This window comes from Prionailurus bengalensis, chromosome B4 (genome assembly GCF_016509475.1).
Source record: "Prionailurus bengalensis isolate Pbe53 chromosome B4, Fcat_Pben_1.1_paternal_pri, whole genome shotgun sequence".
NCBI classification, from domain to species: domain Eukaryota; kingdom Metazoa; phylum Chordata; class Mammalia; order Carnivora; family Felidae; genus Prionailurus; species Prionailurus bengalensis.
This window is the reverse complement of record NC_057358.1, coordinates 136,198,422-136,217,567: the sequence shown is the minus strand read 5'-3', so window position 1 is coordinate 136,217,567 and position 19,146 is coordinate 136,198,422. Positions and strand designations below refer to the sequence as shown.

At 60.7% G+C, this 19,146-nt stretch overlaps 1 protein-coding gene across 3 annotated transcripts in view; it reads left to right on the top strand.

Annotated features, from left to right (window-relative positions):
• Positions 1–19,146, top strand: part of SCUBE1 (signal peptide, CUB domain and EGF like domain containing 1) — a 136,617-nt gene that overhangs the window by 41,919 nt on the left and 75,552 nt on the right. For all 3 annotated transcript variants that reach the window (XM_043562835.1, XM_043562836.1, XM_043562837.1), the window contains one exon: positions 8,354–8,488. In XM_043562835.1, coding sequence (XP_043418770.1) covers positions 8,354–8,488 — 135 coding nt within the window. The remainder of the gene's footprint in view (positions 1–8,353; positions 8,489–19,146) is intronic.

Sequence of the window (19,146 nt, the reverse complement as noted above, 5' to 3'; positions counted from 1 at the left end):
GGCCAGAGAGGGGAGTTTGTGTTTTATTCGAAGCCGACGAGGAATCCTTTGGAGGCTTTCAGGCAGGGGATAGCGCGGCTGGTTGACACTCTCCAGGGTGGTTTAGCGGGGTGGTGAGACCAGGGTGGAAGGAGGGAGACCTGGGATGCCACCGCTGTAATCCAGGCCGGAGAGGAGGGGAGCTGGACCCGGCCACCTGAGGGGAGGGGGCGGGGAGCTGGGTCTGCAGGCAGAGCTGAGGACCACACCTGCTAAGGGCTTAGAGGCGGGGAGCGGGGAAGGGAGGGCTCCAGGATGACAGAAGCCACCGTGAGCTGTGCTGCCATTGGCCGAGATGGGGAGGGCTGAGGGCGGGGCCCGGCTTCGCTCTGTTCTGTTCCGTTCTCACAGGAGGTCAGATCAGGAGTCCGGCAAGGGCCGTGTTAGGTTTGTCGTGGCTTTGGACATCTGGGTCAGCCGTTGATATCTCAGCCTGAGGACAGTGGAGCAAGCGGGCCTAGAGGTCTTAGCGGCATTGGCAAATAGACGGCAGTTAAGGCCGTGGGACAGGGTGACATCTCCCGAGATCGGAGCCCAAGAGGAGCGCAGGCCTCGTGGACCTCGGCCCCACAGGGGCACAGCGCCCAGGGCACCGTGCTCCCAAGGCTGCTTTGCAGGAGGTTGTGCCCACAGAATGCAAACATGTTTGCCAACCATATGTCTGGTAAGGGTCTAGTATCTGCGACACACAAAGAACTCTCAGAACTCAACAGTAGAAAGACAACCCGGTGTAAAAGTGGGCAAGGGATTTGAATAGACACTGCTCCAGAAAGGATGTACCAACGGACGGCAAGCACGTGGAAAGGTGCTCAGCATCATTAGGGAAACGCGAGTCAAAGCCACGATAAGGTGCCATGTCACAGCCACCAGGATGCCTATCATCTTAAAAAATGGAAAACAGGAAGTGTTGGCAAGGACGTGGAGACATTGGAACCCTCATGTTTTGCCGACGGGAACGTGGAATGGTGCCACCACCGTGGGAAGCAGTGTGACAGTGCCTCCAGAAGTGAAACGTGGAATCACCTTATGACCCGATGATGCTGCACCTAGGTACCCACCCGAGAGAGTTTAAACGTGTTCACTCAAAGACTCGTACGTGGTGTTCACAGCAGCGTGTGTCCTCACAGCTGAGGAGGGGGAGACCACCCAGACGTCCCGCAGCTGGTGGATGGGTCGACAAAACGTGGTCTATCCGGACGATGGAATATTATTCAGGCATAACAACGAATGACGTGTGCTTCGCCGGGGAGGACCTTGAAGACGTCATGGGGTGTCAGAGAAGCCAGACGCAGAGGACGCACACTGTGTGGCCCCAGTGGTATGAAAGGTCCAGAACAGGCACGTTCGTAGAGTCAGAAAGTAAGCTAATGGTTACCGGGGGCTGGGGGAGGGGAGAATTGGGATTGACTGAAAATGGGCACAGGGCGTCTCTTTGGGGTGGTGGGAAACGTTCTGGAATCAGATCTTGGTGCTGTTCACACCACCTCGTGAATGTGCCAAGAACCACTGACCCGTCTTCCTTAAGGTGGTGAATTTTATGTAACCTGAGTCGTATCTCGATGAACGAAGACAGAGGTGGCACGTGCAGAGGCCGGGGCTTGTCCCACAGCCCGAGCAGGCCACACATGTGACTCTGAGTCTGGTTCTGAGCCAACGTGAAGCCCCTGATAGACTGCGGTCCCCCAGACAAGGGTGACAGGGTGGTGAGCTAGCCAGAACCTGTGTCAGGAGGGAGCAGTTCCGGAAGCTGAAGCTGCGCTGCTGAGGCCACACTGGGGGCTCCTTTGGACGCAGCTTGGTGTCAGTTTCCAGTGTGGCGGGGACCTTACCGTCCCCTGGGGCACGTTCACACCTGTGATTCCCCGAAGCCCTGGCAGCGGCTTTGCTCAACGGTTGTTAACGTTCACTGGTGGTGTGTGTGTGCCAGGCACCGAGCCGAGTCCTTCGCTGCATTATTTCCTTTAGTTCCCCAGACAACTTAAGGTGCCTGTTATCCCTGTTTTGTGAAGAAGGAGACCAAGGCCCGAAAGGGGTAAGTGACGTGCCCAAGGTCACGCAGCAAGTTACTCACCGAATCTTACACCCCAGCTGGTGTGACCTGATAGGAAAAGAGTTAGAACCCGTGGGCAGCGGTCCCAGGGAGACATCGCAGAGACAGCCTAAAGAGAGTGGTCCTCAGTCGGACCAGGCCGCAACCTCCAGGCCCAACCCAGGGGGCTCAGGGTCAGAGCAGGGCTACGGTGGGGGACCGTGTGTCTTCTGCATACGGCTGACCTGGTTAAGAGTCAGGCCCCCCAGAGAAGGCCCAGCTGATGCCCAGACCAGGAAGCGGAGAGGTCCCGGGAGGCCCCGTCATACCTCCCCCCTGCCTCTGCCAGCACCTCTGACAGCTCAGGGAATGTTCTGGATCTGGCAGAACCCAGGCCTCAAAGCTCTGAGACCCGTGTGTATTTTACCCGAAATCTAATCCATCTGGTTCTCATTTATTTACACTTAACTCATCAAATGTAATTTTGCAAGAGCCACTCGATGGCCAAGAGGCTTTTGTGCCTAAGCCTCCTTTCTGACAGGGGCCAGGGGAGGGTTGGGGCCTCAGCCCTCAGGGACCAGGAGGGAGCTCTCAGGGTTGGAGGTCAAGTTCAGTTCCTGCGATGGGCCGGAGCCTCTGCCTCTGTCCTCGGATCCTCGGTGGGACCTGTGGTGCCGGGGCCAGGCACGGGGTCTGACACATAGTAGGCCCTTGGCAGCCACGAGAACACGGGTGGGGCCCGGGCAGAACACAGAGTCTCTGTTTCGAATCGTGAAATGTTCGTGGGAAACACAAAGCAAGCAAAGCTGGGTCCAGAAGTAATTTTTAGTTATTATAAATAACTGCAAACCTGGATTCTTGGTCCAAAGGAGGACAAACAGCCAGCTATTAATAAAAATAAACAGACCTCATGGGCAAACCGCAGCCCTGCCTGCAGAGGCCTTTCGGAACCAGATCAACCTACAGCCTGTGGGCGTCAGCTAGAGAGCAGCCGCCCATGAGCCCGTCTCAGACGCAGCACTCTCGTGCTCGGGACCGGCGGGCCCACCGAGCAGACATGGGCCGGAGAGCCAGCTGAGGGGTGTCTCCCCCCGACCCCAGCACCCAGACCTCCCGCCAGGTGCTACGGTGTAAGGTGGGGGCACCTGACCCCAGAGACCCCGCTCGGACTCTGTCTTTGGTGCCGAGGTGCCCTGGCCTCTTCCAACTAGAACTGGTCACAGTGGCCGCTGGGATTGGGAGGGGAGGCTGGGGGCCCGGAGGCCTAGGAGAAGCACACAGACTGTGCCTTCGGGCAGGAGTTGAGGCCCGACCCAGGGCTGTGGCACAGTAGTGGAGGCAAAACAGACGGGCAGGGTGGTGAGGAAGTCGGCATCCTTGGCGACTGCTCGGGTGGTGGGAGGGACAGAAGGGGGCTGCTCAGGCCAGGGGAGGTGGGCAGGGGTAGGGCAGGGCTGGAGTGAAGCCCCTCTTGGCACCCTGGTCTGCCTCCCACCTTCGGTCCTCCCTCAGCCGTTGGCTGGACGACTGAGTGCTCACCGTACCCCCAGACGCTGGGCCTCAGGCTGGGGAGCAGCCTGCACAGAGCGGCGGCCCCATGTCTTATCCCAGACTGCACTGGGATGGTCCGTTTCTGAGGGTGTCCCTCAGCCCCGCCGGCCAAGGGCCAGCCGCGGCTCAGTGTCCCCTCCCCTCCCCTCCCAGCACCCTTCGCCTGCTGCCCCCACCCCAGCCCAAAAGAGTCAGGGGCTCTACCAGTCCCAGTGGCACAGAGATGTGTTTGTGTGTTAAGGCCAGGGGCTGGGGGGCGGGAATGGAAGGGTGCTGCAGGCTGGGGCCTTCCAGAGAGTGACCCGGCCGGGGCAGGCAGCCCCTGACAGAGGGCCACCCGAGACCCTCACAGCGCTGCGGCTGCTGGGGTCGTTCCTGCACAGTATAGTCATCAGCTCTTCCATTGCCAGTTAAAAGAGTTTCCCACTAGGAGCCTCAGGTCTGCCCCCAAACCCACAGGGCCTCCTCTCTGCTTTATCGCAAAGTCCTCGGGCCAGGGCGCTCCCTGCCTTCTGGGAACATTCCAGTGTGGCCGCAAAAGCAGATGAAGGACCATGAGCTGCCGGCAGGATTCAGAGGCAGAGCAGCCCCTGTATCCCACCCAGAGCCCACTCAGGCGTCGTGCAGCCTGGATCTGAAACAGGCTTGCTCAGGGCCCTCACTGCACGCAGCGGGCTCAGCCTCTGCCCAAGGCCATGGCGGTGGCGCTACTGTGGCTTGTCGGGCTGTGCAGACATCTTCCCCGAGGACTGTCCCCTCCCCCGGCAGCACCGGTGAGAACGGGGGCCAGGGGGACCCGGACAGAGCCGGGGTTTGTGAGGGCCCTTGGGGTCTCGATGGGGGGTGTGTAGGCTGCACAGCTTCCAGAACTCCTCCTCTGCCCCAGCGGTCGCGAGCCCTTCCCCATCTGTGCCCTGCCACGCCCCTTCGGCGAGAGTCGGCTTCTGCGACACCTCTTCCTCCTTCGGCCTCGGGTCACAGACCTCCCTGCCGCCCCCGGTCCGGCCCTCCACGAAGCCTCCCGCCTCTGCTCAGGTCCAGTACGGCAGCAGCTGGGTTCACTTTGGTGCCCTGGCGGCCCTTGGGGAGCGTGGCACGTAGTAGGCGCCCAGTGTTTGTGGAGGGAACTGATGAACGAAAGCCTGTTGGGTGGTTCTCAAAGGCAAGAACTTCCGTCTGGACAAGGAGGGAGAGGGCATCCCAGGAGGAGGTGGGTGTGATCACAGGAAGGCAAGCGTGACCAGGGGGCTGTTCCGAGAACAGCCGAGATAAGTGCAGCTGCGGGGAGCCCCGAACGAGCCCCCTCCGTGTGCCCAGAAGGAACCGGGACAGCACGCCGCTCCAGGGGACTGGCCTTTGTGGGTCGCGAGCTCCCCATCGGTGGCGAGTGCAGACACACGTGTGCCATTCGGTTCTTCCTGCGGACACTTGAGCACCCGCTCGGTCTGACCGTCAGCGGGGCACAGGGATATAAAGACTCAGGGCTCTCTTCAGCCCAGAGCAGAGACACAAGACGACCGAGCCCGAGGTCCGGGGCAGAGCAAGCCTGGGCACAGGGGACGAGCACAGTCTTCCAGGCGCCGGGAAGACTTCAGAGAGGAGGAGCGTCGGAGACATGAGCGTGTAAGGTCGGGGGTGGTGTGTTAAGCAGAACTACTCGGGGAACCGGCTCTCGTCGCTGTGGTTGGGCTTGAGGCGTCCTCGTCAAGAGAAACCAGATCGCAGGAGAGCGGGGAAAGGCCAGAGCCAGAACTCCCACGTGTAGGCTCCCTCCTTGCCCCGCAGGACCTCTCATGACAGAGTTTTCTAAGTCCTGAGGGGGCCAAGGAACAATGTGTGCTGGGCTTGCCCCCATCAGGAGGGCCCAGGGGCCGAGTGTCTCCCGTAGTGCCGTGCTAGGCCTGGCCAGGGCCTCAAGGTGAACCCAGTCTGCCCGGGGCGGTGGGTGGCCGACCCACGGCCCCAGCTCCTCCAGCTGGTGCCTCTTCAGACTTGACTGTGAGCCCCGCGTGGAGGGCTGAGCCACGGGGCTGTGAGGGGCATGAGGTGGGCATCAGGCCCCCGATCCAGCCCTTAGAGAAGCTGGTGACGACCGCAGGCTCCCCAAAGGGATTGTGAGGCTGTGGTTTCCTGCCCGGCTCGAGGGAGGCCTGTGTTGGGACCACAGTGGAAAAAGGGCGCAGAGGGGGCCGCCCCCTTCCCTCCCTGCTTAATCTTGGGGCTTTGTCATTTGGGAGCGGGGAAAAGAAATGTTTACACGGCCTTGCATTTGTTTCAAATTATTCATCAGTGTTTGAGAGTCATTGTTCCCTGCTAGTGTAAACAGCGCTGTCCCAAGGCACAGCCACTCTGCCAGCTCCCTGAACTTCTGTAGATGCGTGCAGTATTAACTGCCCTCGGGTTCCTGGCTTCCAGTGAAGGGAGATGGGCCGGGCCAGGCGGGGGGCTCCAGGGAGCTCGTTCACGGTGGGGTCAAAGCAGCGCTTTCTTGCCACCAGTGCAGCATTTGAGGGCCTGTATCTGGTTTGTTTTACCAACTGAACCTTTACTAGGGCTGGAGAAGCCAAGGTACAGAGCAAAGAAGCTGAGAACCATGGGAAGAACAGGAAAGCATGTGATTTGAAGGGGGTCTGGACCGAGTCCCAGAAGCGGGTTTCGCTGTGATACGTGTGCCAGCACCGGGGTGCAAGTGCCTCAGTGGCGTGTCTTTGGGACAGAGACGGGACTAACCCCAGGTACGCTGGGACAGGCCCCGTGTTACCCATGGCACGCTGGCTCCGGCGTTGCGTTTGCATCTGGGGTTCCCAAACACGTTCAAGGTGGCACCCCGCTCAGGCTCGTGTTAAGAGTAGCTGGCTCTTCGTAGCGTTGGTCTCGACACACTATCTGGCACGGCCAGCTGAGCGGCGGGGCAAAGCCACGTGCTCGGGAGGTGAACGGCGGGTCTAAGTCCTGCCTCTGCCCTGAGCAGCCGTGTGACTTTGCTCAAGTTACTTTGGTTCTCTGCGCCTCAGTGCCCTCACCTGTAGAGTGGAGGCCGTAACACAGCCTGTCGCTCAGGGTTGCCCCAGGGGTGGAGCGCGGGGATATTTGTGAGGCCCCGTGCCTGACGCATAAGGAGCCCTCGAGGAATGTCAGCTTCGCGTCGTTATCGGTAGGATGAACAGGACTCGGTCCCTGGCTTAGAGCTGCTCAGGGTCTAGTGCCGGCGAGGGACAGACCCCCAGAGGCAGCCACCCCTGGAGGGGAGGTGCCCCCCGCAAAGGGGGCACTGGCGGTGGCCCTTTAGGGTGCCGTCAGTAAGTAAGACTCCGTTGAGTGGAGAAAGGTTTTCAGAATAATCCCTCAGTGTCATTTCCAGCTCCCCCGGGACCCCACTGTGTCTCCTCTCAGCAAGAGCCACCTTCCCCACTTCAGCTGTAACTGCTCGTGGCTTTTAGAGTTCAGAGTCCTGCCTCCCTCCGGGCTGCCACACAGCTGACATTTGAGCTTGCTAGAGAATAATGGCCTGCCTCAGCATCGGCCTCTCCGAGGCAGCCATGTGGTCTCCTGGGTGGTGAAGCGACGTGTTGTCCCTAAGCCTCAGTAGGACCCAGCTGACCTAGCTCCAGGGCTCAGTCCTCTCCTGGTTCAGTGCAGGTCAGTACTGGAAGATGGCTGTGTGAAGGACAAGTGCATTAAAAGCTTACGGCCAAGGTGTGTGTGTGTGTGTGTGTGTGTGTGTGTGTGCGCGTGTTGGGGGCCAGGGGATTGGCCAGAAGCGGCTGGTAGCTCACCTTGCCTCTGTGGTTTCATACATTTGCCTGTTAAAATGACGATACAGACACGGCACGTTAAGGTTTAAGAAGCCCATCTTTCGTTACACAAACTGACAGTGTAAGGGGTTATGACTTTGGTAATTGAAACATGCTGTTCTGTTCAAGCCCAGAACTCCATAAAGACTCTTTTCAGCCAATAGCCGCCTTTGTGCCAGCAGCCTCTGGTCAACGCCGAGTGTCAGCCCTGAGGTCTCTCTCTCCTAGAGAGCAGGAAAGACCGCTTAGAGGCCTTCTGCGGCCGTCTTGGTGGCCAGAGGTCAGGGCCTTTTAAAAAATTCCCCATTCTTAGACGTTTGAAGTCCATTTGTGAGGCAGAAAGCAGGCTGCGGGGTCTCGTGTTACTGGTTGTAACTCTGAGGTAGGCTTGAAGACGGAGGGGACGGGAGAATTTGCTTGGCGAGGCTCCGTGGGTTGGGGAAGGGCAGTGCAGGCTGCAGTCTTCCCGGAGAGGGAGAGTCCAGCAGGATCAGTGAGACCACGGTTTGGGAGTCGGACTATCAGGTGGGACCCGGGACAGGTGACTTGGCCCCTCTGGGCCTCGGTTTCCTCATCTAGCAAATGGGCTAATACCCGGATCTGATCTACAGGGCTGCCGTGAGGATGAAAGGAGTTAGTACGGGTCGGATGCTTAGAAGACCGCCGGTCGCGTAGGTTACCGACAGGCAGCTGGCGTTACAAGCATCGTAACTACCTCTACGGAGTACCTCCACGGAGTACCTTGGTAGAGTACAGCCCTGTGCAGAGTCTCTGCGGAGTACCTGGCCCCCCGCGGGGTGTAGCCGCGGGGTCCCCCTGTGGAGCGTCCCCAGAGTGCTGCCGTGTGCAGGGCCTTCTGGGCAGCCTCGGAAGCTGGCCGCGTCTCGCTTCCGGCCCCAGGTGCGATTTCTCCCCTCCCCCTCTCCGTCTCTCCTTGCAGATGTGGACGAGTGTCAGGACAACAACGGTGGCTGCCAGCAGATCTGCGTCAATGCCATGGGCAGCTACGAGTGTCAGTGCCACAGTGGCTTTTTCCTCAGCGACAACCAGCACACCTGCATCCACCGCTCCAACGGTGAGTGCGGCCCGTGCTGACCAGGCACACGCCCCCGCCCCCGCCCCCCAGAATCCGGCGGCCCCTGGAAACCCCCTTTTCCACATCTCGACTCCGGGGGCCTCAGGGTCAAGGCAGGGGGCGGGGGGCGGTTTGGTGGTGGCCTGAATGGCTGTTTTGTGCTTCTGGTGTCGGTTCTGCGCGGGGCTCCTCCCAGCTCCCGCCCACCGCCCGCTACACCGGGACTGCTGGTGTTCCTGGTGTTTTTATGTGGAGGCGAGGTGGGGCCACAAATGGGCAGATGTGACCAGAGAAGCTGTTTTCCTTTCTGGGCTGAAGGCCGGCTGTGGCCAGGAAGAGTGGGGCCCCATTCTCCATGGTCCCCTTCCCCAAGGTGGGCTGGAGGCCTGAGCAGGCCGAGTGCCAATTTCCTGGTCTCTGAACGTTCACCGGGTCACCAGCCAGCAGAGGGTCCCTGTGGTCGGGAGCCTGCCTCCCTCTGGTTGTTGGGTGGGATGGCAGGCCGGCCTGGGGCAGTACAGAGGGACTGGGGAGCACTGGCCAGCCGGAGTAACCTGCAGACAGCCCCAGGCTGGGACAGAGCCTGGCCTCCAGCCAAGCCTGGCGGTGAAGGTCCACAGTATCAGAGGAGGGGTGGTCAGAGTTTGGGCCCAGAGAAGCAGGACTGTGAGGTAGGACAGCTGGCCAGAAGGCAGGACCCACATGCGTAGAGGAGAGGGGCTTTTAGGTAGAGGGAACAGCATTTGCAAAGGCACAGAGGCATATCTTGCTTAAGTTAATGGCAAGGTCTGGAATCTCGGGGCAGGCTGCGTGCTGCAATGGAGTGGGCTGAGGGCAGGGGCGGGGACCAGCGCTCCTGGGCCCCGGCCATCGTGTGCGGTCAAGAGAGTAGATGGGGCAGGAGGCCAGGACAGCCGCCTGGCCCCGGCCTGAGCCCCTCCCCCATCGCTGACCCCTGACACGTCGGAGATACCGGAGGGGCCTCGAGGGGCCCCTATGAGGGCCCAGCCCGGGGTCCGTGGCCCCAGCAGGAGACCAGGGAGTGGCTCACACTGAAACGTGGGGACAGAAGGGCAGGCCCCGGGCTCCGGCGCAGCCTGACGGGCACGACTCCGGTGCTGCCGCTCCCTGGCGGTGAGCCGAGAACCTCAGCCTCCTTGTCCACAGCGTGGAGATGTGGTGGTGCCCTGCCAGGCTCTCCGGAAGGGGGGGGACGAGACCCTGCGTGTGCAGTGTTGTGCGTGCACTAAAGCTACGGGGGCTGCAAGGCGAGGCTGGGGGACGCTGGGTGTGCTTGTTATTTGGAAGCAATTCCTGAGAAAGAAAAGAAGGAAATAGTTAAAAGTCCAAAGCCCGGGATAGGGAAGCAGAGCCGTTTCACTGGATGCCTTCGATGCTCCGTGCTTGTTCAGGCAATTTCCTCAAGGACGCGACAAGCCCGGCGGTCCCCACTCTGCCGTGTCCCCAGAAGGACGTGGGCGCCAAGCTCTGCGCGCCCTGGTGCCCGCTGCCGCTGTGTCGTGCGGACTTCCCCGGGAGCCTGCGGCCGGGGCTGTGGGGCTGCAGGGCTGCACGGCTGCGTGGTCCAGCTGCCCCAGATGAGGACCGGGGGCCCAACCCGAGTTTTATAGGAAGCAGATTTATGGGGAAGCGAGTACACGTTGGTGGTGAGGAGGGAGTCCTGCTTTCCTCGCGGAGGGGGGGGTTTACAGGGCGACGGCTCTGAGCAAGCTGTGAAGTCCCTGAGGCCGGGGTGGCCGAGCCTCTTTTCCAGCCAGGCGGTGTTGCCCTGTTCCTTTGAAGAGCAGCTTTCCCACGAGCGGGGTCCAGGTGAAGCTGTGAGGCCCCTGGTTGAAAGGAGGGTGCGCGGGAAGGGGGGACCGATGCGAGGCTGGATACAAGACCCCGGCCGCGTTCTGTCGGTAACCGGGACGCGGTTTGGCCCGGGGGCACTCGTCTGGCTAAGGATGTCACCGGACAAACCTCAGCAGCAGGCGGAGGAGTAGGGTCGGGGAAACATTAACGTGGAGAACGGCCGGCTGGCTGCCGAGGGGTCATGTGCTTACTCTGAGCTAGGCCCTCCCAGCAACCCGGTGAGGCGGGGATGTTATGACCCTGGGACAGCGGAGGAAGCCAAAGCAGTCAAGTTAGGAGACTCGCCCGAGGTCACACCATAGGGAAAGGGCGGAGTCGGGATCCCAGCGCACGTCTTCAGCTGTGATGTGATGAGGCCGGTCAGGAAAGAAAGAAGGTGGCAGAACAGACAGAAGTAGGCGGGCTTCCTCTTTGCGGAAGCCACACGCGAGCTGAAACAGAATGGCCAAGAGCCGCGGCGGGAAGAGTTGGGGGAAGCGTGCCAGGCAGCACGTCTGCAAAGGCCCTGAGGCAGGAATGGACCAGACTCGGGCGAAAAGCAAAACGAAGGGGAGGGCGGTGGGGCACAGTGAGCCAAGGGGAGAGGAGCCCAGGAGGAGGGGAGCCTGGCAGGGCCCGGACCCTGTGAGGCCGCCAGAGCGTGGGCAGGAGTTTAGATGGTGTGCAGAGAGGGCAGCTGTGGGAAGCTGGCTGAGCAGAGGTGGGAAACGTGCTGGAGGGGAGAGTGGAGGACTTCCAGGGCCTCTCAGATACTTCAGGGGCTGGGCCTCAAATTAAGCGTGCAGTAGAGCCTGGAGCCCACGTGCCTCACCTTTCCCAAAGGCCCTGGGGTGACCGGATCCTGACGCCAGGACTTGAGATTTAGCCAGAGTACAGATTTGGGGGCCTCAAGCCCAGTCTTTGTTAACCAGCACCAACCAGCACGTTGGTTAAAGAAGTCCCTTCTCTTACTAGGATTTTTGTGTCCATCTCCCAAGTTTTAAATCTGGGCAACGCGTCCGTCCAAAAAGCAGCAGACAACTTCCGGGATACCTCCCGAGGGGCAAGTGGCAGCATTTCCAGGGCTCCCGCAGGCCGTGTGGAAGGTCTGAAGAAGACAGGCCAAGTGCACAGCACGTCTGCTGACCGCTCGTTAATGCCAGTGGCCGGAGACGGGCGCAGGTGACCCGGCAGGTTGCCTCCCTCCTGAGCCTCCGTCGGTTGTGACAACTGCCCGCCACGAGTGCATGCCGACCACAGTGATGCTTGTTGGAGCATCACTCAAAACTCAGAGTGTGTCGGGGGTGCAGAGACCCAGCTTGTTTTGCACCTAAATGCCCCCTGATCCCTGTTCCTCCCGGGAGGGCCCGTGAGCCCAGGGCCATTTGGCAAATCAGACTCCTCGCGTCACCTGACTTCTCCTAATGCCTGTCGGCGCCTTGGAGCCTGCCCCGAGCAGGGAGGAGAGCACGAGGTCTGGTTTTGATTAGAGGGGCCTGGATGCACGCACAAGGTCAGCCAGGGTCGGTCTGTGCTCCTGGCCGAGAAACGAGGGCCTGGGACTCAGCCCCTCTGAGTGGCCCCGCTTCCTAGGCACCGGTGCAAACCCTGGCCGGAGGTATGTGGATCTGGCCAGGCCGGGGTTGGGAGTTTTAGGCTTTCGGCTCTTCTCCGTGGCCCCTGCACAGCCACTCCTGCCTGCCTGGGTCTCCTCCTCTGTAAATCGGGACCGGTGATCCCTCCCAGGCAAGTGAGGGATCCGTTAGGGAAACCCCGTGAGGCACTCGAGCGCAGCGCCTGCCCTAGGGGAGGCCACTTGCAGGCAGCTTCTCTAGGTGTTTAGAACCCAGGCTCGATGTGAGGAACCCAGGCTCTGTCCCGGCACTGGGCGGGGGGTGATGAAGAGCTGTCGGGATCTGGGGCCCATCTCCTTCTCCTCGGTGCTTCCAGGTGCTGGTTCTGGTGCCGTCGCAGCCCACGTTCACCCCCACTCAGCCCCTGGCCCAGCAAGCGGTAACAGCCTGGGGGCAGCCGGTCCAGGCCAGTCCCAGCCTCCACCACCCCCTTTGTGGTCACGCGTCCTGGGAGCCCAGAGCGGATGGGCCACCGAGGAGCCGGCACCTTCTAGCTCTCTCCCTCTCCCATGCCTGCCCTTTTTCCCTAAATCTACGTCACGTCTGTGTTCCATGAAGGTGTTTCCTCCTGGATGAACTTGTCTCTTCCCTCCTGGTGAAGAATTCTTTCCTTCGGTCCGAGTAGAACGGATTTAGGAGAAGAAGGTGTTCAGAAAGGCGTAGGTCTAACCAGCCGTGTGATGGCAGGCCACCGTTTCATTCATTCGTGTTGCCCGGTGTCTGTCTGGTCCTCAGGGTCCCCGTGTGAGCGAAAGCTGACATGGTCCCCTGTGAAGCGTTCGGTCTAGAAGAAGGACTCAATGCTAAATAAGGGTTGGAGTTGCTGTAGAGTAAGGAGCTGAGAAAGAAACGTTCTGGAGGGAAGGATCCGGAGCTCCTAGGGGTCTAGTGTTCGGGTCTGAGCAGGGGAGGTGGCGAAGAGAATGGTTTCACCAGCCTGGTGAAGGATTGCCCCCTTCCCGGCGCTGGTCCTCGGCTGCCACAGTTGCTGACACGGAGGGCTGGAGAAGTCCACGCCCTTCTAAGCAGGAAGCCGTCCTGCACGCCTGCACCCTGAAACCTCACCAGACCTTCGTGGTCTGATCTCCGGCGGTGGCGGTAGGCACCAGGGTCAAGAGAAGCGTCACGTTGTCCCCACAGTTGTGGGAAACAGCCACAGGCTCGCGAGGGGGCTTGAGGGGCTGCACATGTCACAGCCCAGCCCAGAGGGCCCTTAGACACCCAAGGAGACCTGTCATCCCTGTGTCAGACCGCGATTAAGAGCACGGGTTCTGGGGCCTGGCTGCCTAGATCAGAACCCCAGCTCCAGCAGTCATGATCCACGTGACCTTGAGCAAGTCCCTCACCTCCTCCGTGCCCGGTCCATAAAACGGGGATAGCACAGTACCTGCTTCATAGGGTGGAAAAGATCTCGCAAAGATCACTTGATAAACGTGGGTTCCGATTACGGTAATCGGTCACAGATGAGGAAACGGGCCCGGAGAGGACGGGGCCTCACCCCAGGCCCACAGCAAGCCAGCAGCAGAGTCAGAGCAGGTGCTCCCTGGGCAAGGCTCTGCCGATGTGTGCTGGGTACTGGCTGAAGCCTGAGCTTCAGCTGAGGGTGGAGGGGAGATAGGGAGTAAGTCCTCATCCTCAAGAGACCCCCTTCCCAGGGGCGAACTGCTCACCCTCGCGTCTGGATTTATCCGCACACAGGAAAGCACGTGCCAACGCCTGGGGCCCGTCGAGATGACTGGCTTCACTCGTTCGGCCAGCACAGGCTCGCCAGCATCCACCCTCTGTTCCACCTAGGGCTGCAGAGGTCAGACCAGCTCCCCTATCCTGCTGCTGAGGTTTGAGCCGTGTGCCGAGCCCCTGATGGGCACGGGCAGTCGGGAACCCCGGCATGAAGAGGTCATCGGGTGTCTGTCACACAAAGTGTTCCCAGGCCTGGGGTGCCCCACCCCACCATCAGCTGACTGGAGCTCCTTCCCAGTCCTCAGTGAGAACACCCACCCGCTCTCTCTGCAGCCCGGCCTGAGCCGACCCCAGGGAGAATTCTGCCCCCTCTGTGCTCCAGCGACGGCCTGTCTCCCACCCCGTCTCTGGCTGGCTACTCAAAAATGTCTTCTACCTGGTGCCTGTGCCCCTGCAGCTTGGGAACTCCACGTGGGCAGGGACTGTATTCGCTCCAGCCCTGTGTCCTGTGCCAACATCGGGCCCTTTGGAAAGGACAAGGGGAGAAAGGAGAATGATGCTCCCTGGGACCCCAGGCCCTCTTCAGCCTCGGGTTGTGCGGGCAGATTCCTGGTCAGTGCGAGCTAGGGAATGGTGTGGTCTGGGCCAGGCACTGAGCCCAGTGAGAGGGACCCGGAGGCTCTGTAAGGCCACCGGGGAGAGGCTGGGCTGCCGCATGGCTGAGTGCGTGGAAGCCGGGCCGTGCTGCCCCCTTTCCCGCGTCTGATGCCCCAGAAGAGGCCACAGGGCAGCTGAGCGTCTGTGCCCCTGGGAGGCTGAGCCCCCTGCAGAGCCAGGCTGGCACTGTCCCGGCAGCGGCATCACGGGTTTCCCTGTGCACATTTACCGTTCCCTTTAACGCCCTCTGAGCCTGTTTAAATGCACATGTAAATACGGGTAGGAAACCCCATTGCCTTCCCACCACCGGCGTTCCCTGTGGCACTTTCTCACAGAGCTCAAGACTTGGCGTCAGGGGCGACTCTGGTTCCAGCGAAAATCAGACGTGGGGCCTGGAACAGGGAAGCTTGGCTTCCTTTGTGTTAAATAATGAATGATAGCACGAGCTGCATTTACTGTATGCCTACCGCACGCCGGACGTTTTCACGCACTCGCACATCGCATCCTTGCCATGACCCCATTTTCCAGATTCAGAAGCTGAGGCACAGAGAGGTTAGGGAACTTGCCCAAGGTTGCGTAGCCATTGCTCTGCTGGTCTGGCCCCTAAGCCCAGGCAGACTACGTGGAGGGTTCTGACAAGGCTTGGATGCCTGTGCCTAGTCCGCCCAGTGGGGGTGAGACCCAGGAGAGACCCCGAGAGGACAGCAGAGACACCTCCTCGGCGTTCCCCATTCGTGAGCGTTCCCTACGCCACACATGCCTCATTAAGCACCAAGAGTTTCAAACACGCTTTGTGGTGGAAATTTCCTGAAATGGCGCACCCGTTTCCCAGTCCTCTTCGGGGAAACAACCTGAGTCAGCCTGGCCTCTTTTCCCTACAGTTCGTAAAACCTTTATGAACTTCAGTTACCAAGACAGCCACTCCCCTTAAGGGCCACAGAATGCTCGTTAGTGTTTGTCCCCGTGCCGAATGTCCCCAGACACCCGAGCCGGAAATAGCCCTTCCCTTTTGACTTTGCTGTCGTCAGCCGATCCGTGCTGCTGCCTCACAGCGGGTTTGCTCTGAAGACTGTGGCGGGGGCTCCACGTGCACACGCAGGTGGGACGCTGGGGACTCCCGGCCGGTTGGTGACGTGCCTGGGCTCTGCCCCCGCCGTTTGCCCCGTGGGAACATTCTCACGCATTTGCCAGGTCACAGCCCGACTCTGGGTGACTGCGTTATGCAAAGATGGCCTCGATTGAGTTAAAAATTACTTTGCTCATTAGATCCCTACAGGAAAGACTGTCAGAATCTGTTCCTTTTTCCTGTAGGCTTATGAGGGTACTTACCCAAGCGTAACTGGAGACAAAACGATAGGATTTTTTCAACTTTCCATTTTGAAATAATTACAGATTCATAAGAAAATGCAAAAAAAAAAAAAAAACAGTGAAGAGAGGTCCCATGTACACGTCACCCAGTTTTCCCCCACGGCCACATCTCCCGTCACTGGAGAACAGCATCTGCACGGGGAAGCTGACAGCCGTACCGTGTATGCATACGGCTCTCGGCCATCCCATTACATGTCGATTTCGCGTAACCGCCTCAGCGATCAGGAATTGACATCGTGGGGGCACCTGGCTGGCCCAGTCACTCGAGCCTGCGACTCTTGCTCTCGGCGTAGTGGCCAGCCCCACGTTGAGTGTGGAGATTACTTAAATGAGTCAATAAATCTTAGAATTATCACTCAGTAGCTGAACGTCCTGCCAGGCACGCTGCGCCCTCTCCGCCTCTCTCCACAGGGGGCTGTATGAGTTAGTATCTACGCCCGCTCGCTTGGAGAGCAAAAGAGGCATGATTAACTACGACAGGGCAGCAGCTACAAACTGGGACTGTCCTGGGCACAGCCAGACATACGGTCACCCTAATATTTCCTCGTGTGACTCCTTGAACCTTTCAAAGTAGGTGCCAGCTACCCCCACACGCAGACGCGCCAAGGGTCACGTGGCTGGGGGGTGGGGTGCCGAGCCGGCACCCAGGTGGTCTGGCTGCAGATCCGGACCACCGCCGTTGAAAGGAACCACCACGACCCCGTGGATCACCTCTTCTCTGAAAGGCATGGAAATTGGGTTCTAAAGAGAGGAGGGACTCTCTCGTCCAGCGTGCTTGCCAACCTGGCCTGGGGTTGTGGTGCCCGAGCCTGCACCCTGGGCGTGGCATGGCGTGGCATGGTGTGGCATCCTGGGTGGTCAGCGTAGGCCCGCAGCAGTGCTGAGGGGCTCGGCCAAAGGGAACTCAGTTCCGTCTGGGGGCTGGGAGCCTGGGGGAGGTGGAGAGGGCAGAGGAAGTCCCTCAGAGCGGGTGGCCCCTGAGGGAGCCAGCTGGTAGTGAGTAGGGCAGGCGGTGGGCAGAGGGGCCCCTGGGAGATTGCGGGGCAGTGGGGGTTGCGGTGGGAAGGGAAGGGTGAGAGGCTGCTGGGACCATCTGGGTCCGGGCCTGGGTTGAAAGTAACGGGTCAGAAGCAGCTAACCTTGAAAAACAACTCGAAGTGGGCTGTGGAGACAGGCAGAAACCCGAGACACAGGGGGCCCACCTCATCCCTTCGTGGGCCTGAGTTCTGGAATAGTCTGGAGTGGGGAGGGCCCTCAGACACCAACCCCCTGGTGCCATCAGACTGGGCCTGGCAGGTCGCAGTGACAACAGGTCACGTCTGTACCGTGCAGGGAAGGGGGCTCCGATTTGAGCCCCTCTGACATGCGTGATGCTTCTCATATGTGGTTGCTTTTGATTTGGTTTCCAACCTAGCCTAGACTCCGGGTCTCCGGCCGCTCCCACCCCCCACACCCCCCAACCCCCCCATGCTCTTCTCTTCCCCGTGGGTCACCCAGCTGCCGCTCACTGCCTGGCCCTTCACGCAGGCTGGCGTGGCCTCGCATCTCGCACCGAAGATGCCAGCTCTGCTCTGGTTGGCCAGGAGAGCCTGTGTCCCAGCGGCCCCTCTTGCCTGTTAGAGGGAGTGCATCCCAGACCCTGAAACCAGACCCAAAGCGGATGCGAGTGAGAGGTCAAGGCACTGTGCTCAGTGGGACTTTGGACTTTGCTGTGAACGTTGCAGGGCACCTGTCAGTCCTGGGGGCGGAGGCACGGTCCACACTTCGGGACGGTCACTAAGCACCTTGGGGTGGGCAGCGAGATAAAGCAGTTTTCCGGCAAGTGATGCTGGCGGGCGTCAGGGTCTAGAACTCACACGGGGGTAGTGTGGGCGGAGAGGAGGGTAGCCGAGGGGAAGAAGACAGAAGGGCGGCCGAGGGGAAGGTGACAAGAAGAAGGGAAGGTGACAGAACAGCGGTCAAGGAGAGGGTGACGGGGGGGGTGGGGTGGCCGAGGGAAGGTGAGAGGCAGGGCAGATGGGACTTTCTGCAGAGCCCCGCCCCCTCAGGTCTGCACTTTGGGGAGCCTGTTGCCCGCGTCACGTGGGTGCAGGGTATCTCAGCGGCGGCCGCCTCCGGACGAGGCAGGGCCTGGCTTCCAGCCACCCAAGGAGCCGGGGAGGGGAGCCCGCAGGCTCCACGCAGGACCAGTCCACCGCTGCTTCCCATGAGGCTGAACGTGCTCAGCACCCTGGCTCGGGGAGAGGCTGGGGGCCAGTGCAGGTGGCCACCCCCGTCGCCTGGTCAGCCCCGGCCTGGCCCCAGCCTGGAGCCTCAGCAACTCTCTGGGCGTTGACGGATGTGAGGGAAATCTCCGGAATCTGGGGCTTCATCGGGGTTTAGGGGTCTGGGATACTCAAGTGGAGTTTCTGGTCTCCCTGCACGTGTTCTGGGGGCTTGGGGACGGCGTATTGCCATCGATGTCACCGAGTGACCTTGTGACCGCGCGTGGGAAGGGTCTGGGTTCCCCCGTCCTGTTTGGGGGGCAGTGCTCAGAGCCCCACCTTTGAGCCAGGGCGTGAACTCCCAGGACGCACGGACGGTGGGGGAGGCAGACACGAAGGTGAGGGCTGTGGGTCGGGGTGCCAGCACGGCGTGGGGGGGTGGTTGGAAATAGGCTCCGGCACAGGGGTCCTGGGCTCTGGGGGAGTGCCAGCGGGCTCGCTCACTCAGTCAGCAGAGAAGACCGAGTGCTGCACTTCAGATGAAGTCCCTCCAGCCAGCCCGCAGACTCCAGCCCTGCAGGCCACACGCCTCCAGTCAGCCACAGCAAGAAGCCTCTGTCCTCGGGACCCTTGTCCTCGGGACTTGAGCCCGCTGCTAAAGCCCACACCACTCAGGCACTGACTGGGGAACTCCCCAGCAAGAGCCACTGGGGGGTTTTCGGGTACAGGGCCCTGGGTTTGGGCCAGAGCAGAGGGCCGCCTGCCGAGACCCCGGGAGCAGCCTCTCCGTCGGTCCCTGTGCTCGTCCTAGACCCTCCTTCCGCGTTCCTCCAAGGCCGGTCCTTGGCCCTCCTCTGGACTTTGTCTTCTACCCTGCCCTTCCTGCTCTGACTTGCCCTTCACCCTGGCCGGCAGTCAGACTGGACTCCGTCCCCAGCACCTTCTCTGCGAGCAGGTGTCCTCCCTTGCTAGGCTCATCCCCACCCCTCTGTTGCTCAGCTCACGCTCCCCATCACTCTGACACTCGCATGCACTCTGGGAGGTACTTTGGGTGAGTGCTGTCTTCCCCACTCCTGGAGGGAGAACTGAGCCGGGCCACCCCAAGAGACGGTCCTCAGGACGAGGAGGGGCCGGCCTTCCAATGCTACAGCCATTTCCCCTCTCCTGCTCCATCTACTTCCAGGTTCCAGTAAACAAGCCTGTGGACAGACCCACAGTCCCTTCCGAGCTACCCCAGCCACAAAGCACAACTTAGGATCTT